This window comes from Pezoporus wallicus, unplaced genomic scaffold (genome assembly GCF_028554395.1).
Source record: "Pezoporus wallicus isolate ANWC-B61680 ecotype Strahan unplaced genomic scaffold, APGP_CSIRO_Pwel_v1 contig_2384, whole genome shotgun sequence".
In the NCBI taxonomy this organism is placed as follows: domain Eukaryota; kingdom Metazoa; phylum Chordata; class Aves; order Psittaciformes; family Psittacidae; genus Pezoporus; species Pezoporus wallicus.
Genome location: NW_026640488.1, coordinates 1496311 through 1508545, shown reverse-complemented (window position 1 = coordinate 1508545; position 12235 = coordinate 1496311). Strand labels below are relative to the sequence as shown.

At 39.2% G+C, this 12235-nt stretch overlaps 1 protein-coding gene across 1 annotated transcript in view; it reads right to left on the bottom strand.

The window, feature by feature from the left end:
• Nucleotides 1-234: 234 nt before the first annotated feature.
• The window catches only part of MND1 (meiotic nuclear divisions 1), a 41636-nt gene continuing 29635 nt past the window's right edge, over nt 235-12235 (bottom strand). The window contains exons 7-8 of the mRNA XM_057419191.1: nt 2135-2179; nt 235-430 (exon numbers count right to left, since the gene is read on the bottom strand). Of these exons, the coding sequence (XP_057275174.1) occupies nt 324-430; nt 2135-2179 (152 nt within the window). The 3' untranslated portion in view covers nt 235-323. The remainder of the gene's footprint in view (nt 431-2134; nt 2180-12235) is intronic.

Sequence of the window (12235 nt, the reverse complement as noted above, 5' to 3'; positions counted from 1 at the left end):
CTAATGTAAATCCCTGGAGCTTCTCGCTGTTAGTACTACTCCTAGTTAAGCAAAAGAAGAGTAAATACCAGTCTCAGGACTTTGTGATAATCATTTCCTATAACCCCTGCCCATTTCTGTCTCAGGGATGAAACCAAGAGGTTTACTATCCACAGAGTACAAGGGAAAAAACGAAATGCAACAAGTTTTTATCATTTTATTTACTTTAACAAAACCTGCAAATTATAAAGCTGCTCGGAAAAGATTCAGATACACATTGAAATGCCAACTGAGAATATTTAAACAAACTATGTACAACTGTGTCAGTCATCAACTGCTGAACACTAATCAATGTAATCCAGATCTTCTGGGATTCCAAAACCTTTGTCAATTCTGCTCTCTTCAAATCCAAATTTACGTTTGGCCCAGGACTTTATTGAGAAGATATTGTCTGTAAACAGAATGAAAAAGATCCAGTTTTGAGTATTTAAGGGAAGCATGAATTAGTTTTGGCTACAACAAAATCCTTCCATTTGCATTATGTCTGTGTAGATGAAAAAGGTACATAATGGGGAATATCATTATTAAGTAGATTTAGAACAGAAAACAGGAGGCTTTTGTTAATGACATCCTTTTACTCGATACTGAGTAAAATAAGTCTTCCTTTTTTTTGGAGGTTCCCTTAATCTTTCCTTGCTTCTTTCTTATGGGAAGACTGAAAGGCACAATTACAGTGTAAGCCTGCTGTAGAGTGATGAGCTAAGTGTGAATATGCATAATAAGTATTTCTTATGTCCCTTTTCAACTAGACACCTGCTGTGTGGCTGGCTACAACTGTGAAAAGATTCAAATTAACTACAAGGTCCATTCTAGTCCTGCTTGTGTTTGCTCAGATAACACACATTTTGCTTGAAAGTTAAAAAGAAAAAAAGTAGCTTTATTTTAGTCAGCACTTCTTTTTAGCATCGCATGACTATTATTTTAGCATATACAGTCTTTTCAATTTAACATTATTTTTCACTGCAGTATTGATTGAAACTCACTACGTCATTCCTAACACCCATAAATTACAGCATTCATTAAAGACAGGAAGTGTTCTCTGTGCCTATACACCTTAGAAATATTTTCTTGTCTTTAACCAGACATTTGGTTTTAAAACTGTCTCGTGAGAAGAGAAATATGCTGCAGCACATAACCTAATTGTCTAATTAAACAGCAAAAGCACTTTCTACAGGCTGAGGCATAGTTCCTTTACCTCTCTCAAGACCTTGAGAACAGCCTGTCATCAACAGCAGAAAGCCCTCACAACAGTACTCCCAAAAGTAATTTTCAAATACATAACTTCATTTCCTCATATGCAGTAAAAAACCCAGTGCAAATGAAGTTATAAAATAGTAATAGGCAAAAGACTATGACAATGATATCCTACTGCACTTGGCATAACCAATGAGGGTGAGCAGTCTATCAGTAGTAGATGAATTCTAACCGAAAAATTAAAATTATATTCTAAATAATTAAAAAAGACATACGTATTGCTTGCTCTGCAAAATGGAAACATATAGCAATATAGCAAAGCTAAGCAAGCAACAGAAGATTGAGTTAAACTTCCATGAAAATGTTACCACAGTAACCTTCCTAAAAACCATGCAGCATTTTTCCAACTTGTCAAAGCCGACAAATTAGTATGAGAAATACCTATGTTATATTAGCATCCATCATATGATAGCAGCACTAAGGTTCCACAAAACATTCTACTTTTTAGAAACAGACAAAAACTCAAAAACAGGAGAATTAAACTTCTGAATACCTGGACACAGCTATTTCCAGTCTCTTTCTATTAATGTTTTCCTGATGTTAAGAGATTACAACTCAATCAAGAAAACAAATTGTAGGTCTTAACGCAGTGTGCAAGACTGCACCAGAAGAACAAATCCATTATGTGATGTGAAGTACATTCAGTAACTAAACTGAGAAAATGTACTCTTCGTCTGAACCGTGATCATTTACAAGTAAAATATATTCCTGCATGCTTTTGTAAGCGAGGTCTATCCTGCATCAGGTCCAAATCTAGTTTAGAATTCTTATCAATGAGTAGGTCTTTTACTGAAATTGCTCTAGTCTGAAGCTGTGTTAAGCAATGTAAATGCATACCCACCAGTCCATCTATTGGCTGCCTCCTTGGCTACTTTGTTTGTTTGGCCTGAAATAGAGAAGAAAACCACAACAAAATATCATACATCACAGTAAAATCATACCATAGTGGCAAGGCACGAAGATTAGATTTTTAGTGATGTAATTTTTAGGGAACCACACAATATAAGGGAGTTTTTCCACTGCTTCCAAACCCTTCTTCTATTTTATAATTTTAACATTCCAGCAAGGACAGACTGAAGTTAAAGAAAAACAGGAGCAAAGGAACATAAAAGATACCATATGAACAAGTGTGAGTTTTTGAAGTGTATTTTAAAATGAAATAATCCTGGTTTGGTTTGCCTGAGGCCTTAATCGTCTGTACCAAGATTGGAACTAGATACATGGCCTGAAGATACTAAAGGCAACAGAGACGGAAAATATTTTATAATCCTCTCTATACATAAGTAACCCATCACATAGGTATGCATGACTTTATAGATAAGGAAAAGGGTAACAGCCAATCACATTAATCCAAAAGCTTATCATATCACTCTGGAAGGTTTCCCGGGCTTTTAAGAACTGCCTCAATGAAAGGAAGAGAAAGTAGTGTTCCTGGTTATTAAACTTGGCTTCCTTCCCTTACCATTGCTCTAGAGAAAAATGCATATTAGTAAAATGCCATCACTACAAATAGCTTTTCTATAGTTTCCATGAGGCAAAGCAGCATCAAGAAAAATTCCTCTTAGATCACCTTGCTCCCATTAAAGTAAGTACTGAAGCAAATCAAACAGGTTGGTTTGTAACGTGGGAATTTATCAGAATCATTATGGTTCTCACGCCTACACATAGCTTAGTTATTCCCACTTGGTCTTGTTACTACTTGCATGATAATACTCATTTGAATGGTCAGCATGAAATCTGTCTCCAGGGTACTGAGAAGTGAATATATGATCAGCTATCTATTGTTATAAAGATTATACTTCAGGCAAAATGAAATTATGTTGAAAAATCATTTGCCAGCACACAGGAAGGCAAACAGTCATTATTCCGCCCTTAATACATCAGTAACTGATGTGAAAAATATTTAAAACAGTAAAATACCATTTCAAAACCAGTGGAGCTTCTAGAAAAGGCCTATAATTATAGGCACAGTGTGAAGTGAAAAAGATGGGAAGGAAAAAAAAAAAGGGAGTGGATAGGACTGCATTTTTGCTTGCTTGCATACATCAGAAATTCAAGTTATTCCTGCCTTGAGAGATACTCCTTATTTTCCTTTGCTGACTGCTTGTTGCCACCCCCACTTGTTCAGTCCCATGACTGGCAGCATTGACAGCATACTGACAGCCAATGGCATTTTGAACAGAACTTTACCTAATGCTACTGAAAGCAAGTCTGCAGAGTAACAGCTTTCAGCAGTCAAGATTTTACATGTGTTAGCAATAATACTTCCCTCAGCATTTTCCTGAACTCTGAAGTAAAACTGTAAAGCTTTATCTGACTCCAAGTACTGAAGTTTGAAACAAAGCTATGGGGGAGATATAGGACAGTATTAAACTCTGTAGATCCAGAGCTGCAAGGTGACAGCAGCTTGATGATGGGTGAGCCAGCCTAGTCCACAGCATCCACCAGGTCTCAGTGGAAAACTCTGTTTTGCTGGAAGCAGCTAACCAGCTAAGCTTCTGCATCACACAGCAGCTCTCGGCTTCTGCAGCTTTCAGCACATAGCCCTGTGCTTAAAGCCCAGTGACCAGACAGTATGGTGCTTTAAAAAGAAAAACAATAGTGGCAACATGGTAAATTGTCACCCTTTAAATACTGCTTATGCATGTTAAATTTTGTGTTTTGATGATGGTCACGTTTCATGTGATCATGTGTTTTTAAAAATGTGACTTTTTATGTCTGTCAAAGAAAAGGTTGGGGTGATCAACAGATACGGGCTGGGCAACAGGGTGATTAGAATGGCAGGGGCTTCTTATAACCGAGTTGTGGCTAGAAGTGAGATAATGGTAGCAAGAGCAGGAAGCTATAATGGGAAAATCCTGCAGCGGGCAGTGCCTTCAATGACTTAAATAGCAGAGAAATAACAAAAAAACCAAAAAACCCCGAACAGAATGAACTGCTGAGATAGAAGTTATAAAAACTAAAAGAAGAACTATTTTAACCTTGTCATTCTCTCCATGCACCACCTGGGACTGATCACAGACTGGCAGCAAAGTGTCATGGTAGAAGTGTGGAAGGATCACAAGCGGAGGCAGAACTTCAGAATGGGGAAGGTGATGTTCAAACAATCTGGTTGAATATCAAAGAAGAGGCTGCCTTAGAGACTGGTAACACGCATCCCCCACGTTACTCTGCTGCCAGGGGCCTCAGAGCTGGGGAAATGAGGACTTACAAAGCCTCGGGCACACAGCATCTCCAGGAAATGCATTCACAAGAGGCTGAGGCGTTTGCTGCTTGCTATTTCCCATTTACCCCACACACCCCATGTATGTGATAGCACCATAGGGATGCACGTATGGATGTACTCTGCCATGCTGACAGTTGCTTAAACTATCAGGCATGTATTAACAGCAACACCAGCTAGCCTGGCAAGCTGCAAGACACCTTCTTGCACCTTCTCTTGTCATCAGGTGGGACAGTCACTGCCACTGCTGCAGGATGGCACTGCACTCTGCTTAACCACCGCTTCCTTCACTTAAATTTTCTCTTCATATTCCTTTTTCAATCTGGGGTGGGGGAAACACATCATCCATCTCCAGAAACTACTATGTCATCACCCCAGCTGTTGCCTCATAGCTATGGGCCAAGCATTTAGCTATCTGAAGACAAGATTTAAGTTCCCTGGGGTCAGGCTCAACCCTTACCTATGGTCCCACTGCAGGATCTTTTCTGCCTGCTGTATCCAACACCATGCCTGAAAGATGAAGGAGAGACAGGTATTGGTAGTTATGGACCTTCATCACCTGAAGGCACCAGCTAAATCTGCCTCATTGTCAACATCTTCCAGAAATGCCTGACTCTACCACAAGAACTGACAGACATGAAGGCATCTGCCCACTACCTACTTTCTAGAAGCCTTTTATAGTTGCTTGTTTGGACTTTCATTGGTTTCATCATCTATAAGTGCCTGTGCATGGAGGGTGAGGAAAAGATGAAGGAGTAAAACAGCCATCCCCAGATGCTCCTTTTTTATTAACTGCTATAGCTCAAAGACATGCTACTTCCAATTGCTTATTCTCTAGCTCCACAGCACCACACAGCCATTGGCCTCCTGGTTTTTAGACTGCATTAAATAAGACAGTTTAAGATCTAAAGATGATAATAGCATAGGAACTTAAATATACATATACCAAAGAAAAATCAGGACACAAGCTGTGTGAACTGTAAAAAGTAGAGACATATTAACACAACCTTTGGGTCCTGAGCTTGGCTGGAACCCTGCTGGTCTTCCTGGTGACCAGAGCTGCTCTATCAGAGCTTGATTTTTGACAGCTACTCAATAATGTTCCAGTACCAAAGCTGTGCAAGGCAATGAAAGGGTCAAATATGCAGAAAAGGTGAGCAATACAGGAGGCAACATATGATCCAGATGCTTCCAGATGTTCTCATTACCACTATTAGGCCCTAGTTAATTCTGTAGCTTTACATCTGCACAAAAGCTGACAATATATACAACTGGTATATAATCCATTGTTCTGAATGTTATGTAGTTATTTCACCAATTTGTGTGATAATGCATCAATAGGCTTTCCTGATCCCATGTGTGCAGAATACAAGTCATTCACATGGCTGAGGCACACACCTGTATCCTTTACTAACTAATTTCAGGCACAGTTAGCATTTTCAGAGCAGGAAAATAGAAGCTTGCGTTTTCTCTCCTAAACTGAAAAAAAGCAACCACTGTGAGTACAGCAATGCAAAGCCAGGAGCAGCATTGCTTGCAACACTGGCATGTTATGTTAGCAAAACCAGGAAATGTGCCTTAAATGGTGAAAGGCTAAGAGTCAAAGAGTTAGAACTGACCAGTCTTTATGGAAGTTTCTTCTGCCCTGAACCCCAGGCTACCTCGGGGGAACTGTGGGGAACTCAAGAAGCCCAGATTCTGGGCTTTTTCCTAAGAACAGAGCCATTTTCCTAGGCATCTGTGATTGTCCTTACCACAGAGACAATCCTCCGTACCCCCTTACAGGAAAGCAAAGGTATGGAAAGGAAGGTCCAGCAGCAATGAATGTCTAAAAATAAAGTGAGGGAGGGTTAAAAACATGCTTTCTAATGCAGGCAAGTGACATTCTACCAGTGACCTGCTGGGATTTGGGAGCAGATCAGGAGACAGAGCTGACAAAAGGGCATGTGGACAGCTATAGGAGGTGCAGTAGGAACCCTTTTAAAGCAAATGGACATACCTGGTCAGGGGCAAAGGCCAGCAGCACAAAACATTAACACTGCAGTATTTCTGAACAAATCTGAACTGGCAATACATATTGGCTCAAATCTTAACACAGGAAGGCCACATTTTTCCTGATCTGACTCAGGGAGACCTACAATCATTCTCTGCATACTGCAGAACTACAGCCTCCTCTTTCCTCTTTTCCTTCTTCCTTTCCCCCAGATTTGCTCACTTTGTTCCTGGAAGGGGGTGGTGATGGTGGTGGTGGAATTAAAGGTCTTATTTGCATTCCAAAATGGAATGGCAAAAGCCTGTTGAAGCCTCAAATACTTCCACAGGGATAAGACCGCTACATGTTTTATCAAGACAATATACATGTAGTTAAGGAGAATAAGACTAGATAGACTAAGTTAGTCTTTCTGTTAGACTTTGGCCACTTCCATGGGTAAACAACAATTATGGTAGCCACAACCACCACCATTTCCTCAAAAACATTTTTAAACCTACTTTTAGGTTCTTTCTAAAAGCTTAAGTCCTGCACGTATCATTAAAGGAATACTAAAGAAACAGTTACTGAATAGGATTCAAAATAAAACAATCAAAGGTAACACATTACAGCTCCAATAGCTGTATAATAAATAGATGAATAAATAACTCTCAACAGCCAGAACGTGCTCCCATTAACCTACAGACTTGGAAATTAACAAAGAGCTGTAGCTTTCTTTCCTCTCCTTGTTTCTACTCTGGCATTTTGAGGATGATTTTAAGGATTACTGTAAGTAAAAGTTTTCAGGTCCAGGAATGAACCTCTGTTTCTACAGAATAACAAAACCTAGTTATTTTTATAAAGCTATCACAGTTTGGTGCCAGTTTTGACCTACCGCAACTAATGCCACAAGAATATTGTATGCATTTCCTCACTCGAAAGGCACATGACTGCAGAGGCAATTAGCATCTCTCCTAGAAAACAGTCACCCATCAACCTGTGGGACTGTTAGTAGATACATGCGAAATACAACTGCAGTCTTCAGCATGTGGGCAAGGGAGTACTTTACAGTGTGACTTGCAAATCTTCTACATGGAACGCAGAGAACAGCTGCAACTGTTCTCAGGGGCCAGTGAGAAATATTAGCCCAAAGAGACCCAATCTCTCTCATGAAACTGGTCAGGGTAAATTAATTGCATTAACTGGATTTGAATTCCAGTAGTAATTCTTCATCCACTTACACTGAATTTAAATATGAAAAATGGCAACTACTGGAAGAACAATATGTGAACTTGAATCTCCAGTGACTCTGATTACCCACTGCCTTCTGCAGAGTTATGCATTCCCCTGCTCACAGGCTGCCCTCACTTTCCAGAAACACTGTTATACCTTGCTGTCATCACACTATGACAGATGTGTGTTTCCCCACCTCTCTTGAAGAGGTATCATTATAATACCCTATGATGCACAGCTTCTGAAATCTTTCCCATTAGTGAAAACATCCTATGCAATTAAAAAGCCCATCTCTAAAGGCCAGGCTAGAAGGTGAACATACAAATTATACACTTGTCATCCACAGAGAGTACAAAGGGTAATTGCCTAGTAACTCTTACTGATGTATTCATCCACAGACTGACACAAGAGACTGATCAAGAGACTGTAGCTTGCCACTGGCAACTATTCATGGCAGCGACGTGATGAAGTGGCTTCTTTAAAGTCCATATTTGAGTATGCGTGAGACTAAGCAGTCTACAACACTGTCATGGGGTAGCTCACAACATAGCAAGAACAGCTTTAGAAAAATGTTTTGTGACCAAGTATTAGGCGAAGATACCTTCACACTATATGCAGTCTTTACCTTCCCACATGCTTCCCAAAATGGTGTTTCCTCTTATAAGCAGAATAAAGAGCTCTTGTGCAGAAGAGTGATAGCACATCAGATTCTGTCAAGTCCTTTGAATCCAAAATAACACATCATTCTTCCCCCATACTCCAGTATCCCACATAACACTTATCCCCATGATATTAATCAACAGGTCACAATGCTTCAGAATTCATTACTAAATTCAAATTAATGCATAAATATTATTTCTCATTTAAAAAATCACAAATTCAATAGAACTATTTATACTGACATTCATTTATACTAATTCATAAAAAGGAGTAAGTTTCAGAACTACAAGCAAGTGCTGACAATTATGAATCCTACCTACTCATCTACAACTATTTTGAAAAGCATAGAACACAATATAAGCCATTTGTGATAGAAAAATACTAAAAAAATTGATATATGAATGAATTAGTATTTCAGCTGCACAGCTGTATGTGTACTTGTGTGTGTATATATATATATATATATATATATATATATATTTGCTTGAAAATAAACCTGAGCAAATACGTAACATAGGGCCAGTCTTGCTACATGATGAGACATGTCAGTGCACAGGAAAGCTAGTAGTAAGCTGATCCACGTATCAGGAAATATGCTTTTAAAGGGTCTGAATCTTTGTTAGTGTGTTTGAAAAAAGTGTCAAGTCACATCAGCAAAAGCACCCTCTGTCCCACATGAAAAGGTCACACTGTCAAATTCCATCAGGATGTACACAGTGTCTCTTTGAAAGAGCATCCAATGGAATTTGTCAGAACTGCTACCAAAAGATGCCTCTACACAAAAGACATGCTCTTGCACTTAAGTGGATTATAATCACATAGCCACAGAAAAAAAAAAAGACCATTTACCTTTCAAGTATTCTACCTGAAAAAGTATTCTGCTGAAATCCTAGTTGCTTATCTAAAATTCATCTATTCTTATGCAAAGAACAGAGGGAAGCAATGTTTCTACAAAAGGGAAACAAGCACACCACCTCTTCATTCACGGCTCCCTAACAACACTGTTTTTCTTTCAGGGGAGAGGTCCTCCCTCCTCACTTCGTTTACTAATAAACACCATACTCACTGCACTGCTAAAGGAACTCACAAACTTCTGTGCTGCTAAAATGCATTTCACCAGGAAGCCCATCCCAGAGCCCCGTGGGTTTTGCCTAGTTCAGCATGTCACTCTGCTGCGTGCCTGGTGTCATGGAAGCTGCAGATAAGAGTCTGGAAGGCATCACAGGAGGTCCTTCACCCTCTGTAGCCATGATTCAATACATGTTCAAACTTACCTATGCCATTTCTAAGGTATTTGTAGCTTGGTTTTAAGGTTCCGGTGTAAAGGCTTTTACAACCTTCCCAGGCAATCTAGTTCTGTGTTTGGTTATTGCAATCATTAGAATAGTTTTTCATCCAACTTACTTTTCCTGTGCAATTTAAGGCTATTACTTATCGCCAAGTTCTCTGTGAACCTGAGCAACAGGCTATACCTTTCCTTTTTTAAAGGAGATACAGAAACCCACCAGAAACAACTGTCTTTTGAGCTCTATTTTTGTAAGTTTTTTTCTCCTAGAATGCAGCTGCTCTATGTCTGGTCTTTTTACTCTACTCTTGAATTCTCCCTAGATAGTTATATCTCTCTCAAATATGATATCCAACACTGCTGCAGTGATATAGCTGAACCTTCACTAAAGCCAACCTGAGTAGAAAGATTTTTTTCACACATTTAATTGCTGATTTCCATATCTTAGTATGGCGATTTTGCTTTTCACAAGAAAAATGTCTTAAAAATCAACCTGTAAACTACTATAACATCTTTTCAAACCCTTCCCCCTTCAGCAGCTGCTCCAGATAATTTGCATTACATAATACCCTTGAACATGCATATGTCCTTGCGCTTCCCGCCACTGACTTTTATTTGGTATTTTTTACATCATCTTTACAATTTGTCATGCTCATTTTGAAATCTCACCTTGTCCTTGGTCCATGCAGCCTCTCCTAGTTTTGCCATGTGCAAATGTAACAAAAGTATGTCTTCTATTATCCACCTCATCAATATAAATACTGAGCAGAAGCACAGACCCTATTATAGAGCTTCATTGATTCTACCCCATTTCTGATACTGAATTATGGATGAATACACCTTGATACAATTATAGTTTTAGATTGACACTACTGCAGTTTCATTAGGACTGTATTTCCTTACTTTCCTTAACATAGTATCACCCGAAACCGAGGCAAAACACCAAAGACAAACTTCTCCCAATCAACAAAGGTCTCTTACAGTGGCAAAGACAAAATCTGTGTTCTTCTAGGTGTTTCCAAATTGGTTTTTCTGATACCCTGCTCTTTTCAGTGAAACCAGCTCATAAGATGTTAAAGTGAGGAGGGAAAAAAACACTGGAAGTACTCTGAAATATACCACCAGTGCCAAGATTAGTCTTGCAAACATACAACCTGTCCTGCAGAATGTCTGCAGGCAAATAGCAAAGTACAACATATCACTGTATATTCCTAATATAGATTCCTAACCTAGATAAACCCATAATGAAAACACAACTTATCCCATAACATATGGGAGACTTCCTAACATACGAGATTGACAACACATTTCTCATCTAACTTAAAATAAGAGGTATCTTGCTAGAGTAGCCATTTTATTTAAGCAGGGTGTTATATATATAATAACTAAACAGCTGATCTTCCAGCTGCCTCTGTGTGTTGAAGTAAAACCCCACTGACAAAAAACAACCTATTTTAAAATTTCCTTTTTTTCACTTAACCAGCTAAAATGCAGCTTTGTTTTAAAGCAAGTTGGCCCAAGTTGACACTCTCCCAGAAGATTAGCCTTGTTAGAATGTGCCTGAAGTATAAAAACACATGTATGCATGTGTCTAAATATTTAGGTTGGTTTTTCATTGTAGAGTAACCTCTTCACTGGAGTCCAAACTTTAGGCCAAACAGAGACAGAAAAATTCTCTGAAATACACAGAATTATGGCCTTTTGCCAAAAGCCAAATGACCATGCTGAATTTCAGCCAAAAGCCCCTTATTTCACTTTAAGCTCTGTGCCTTCGGAATATATGTGCAGATATATCTTAAGCTGCATCATTCTATCCTGGTGCTCCTTTGCTCATTATTCTTCATGGCTGTTACAGTCTCCTTTTTTCCAAGTGCCAGAAGCTACTTACCCCTGCTTCTCTCTCAGTTCTTTCAAAATCCATTTTCTACACAGTTCAACTAATTTCAGAGTTCAGGAAGATGCCCTTTGAAGATGTGTCAGCTGATGTGCTCCTAGGTGGTCAGAAGAGCCCTGGTTGATCTTTAGGGAACTACCGCAAGACAAAAAATTCCAGGAGATGCATGACAAATTACCATATAGAATGGTTTTAGTTGGAAGGGGCTTTAAAGACCATCCAGTTCCAACCCCCCTGTAATGGGCAGGTGTGGAGACAGTGTTCTCACAGGAGAATGCATAATTGGTACATAAACTCTGAATAATCCTGAAAGATACAGCAAGGCCATGAGAGGCCCGAAGAAGCTTAAGCAAGCAAGATAAGAGACTGGAATTCACCGAGTTAATGAGAACTGTGAACTGTTGGCAAGCTTTCGAGGTTGAGTTCTCACACCTGTGTTTAACCAATTATATGTTAGTCACTAAGGGTCTTCAGGACATGTATCCAATCATGCAGCCAAATCACTGCAAGTGCATGTAAGAAATAGTATATAAGGGGTTAAGGATTTGTATAAAATGAACAAGAAGCATAACTCATATTGAGTCGTTCTCTTGATTCCGGTCGCTCTCTCCGACAGGCAAGGATACCTTCTACTAGACCAGGTTGCTCAAAGCCCCATCCAACCTGGCCTTGAATGCT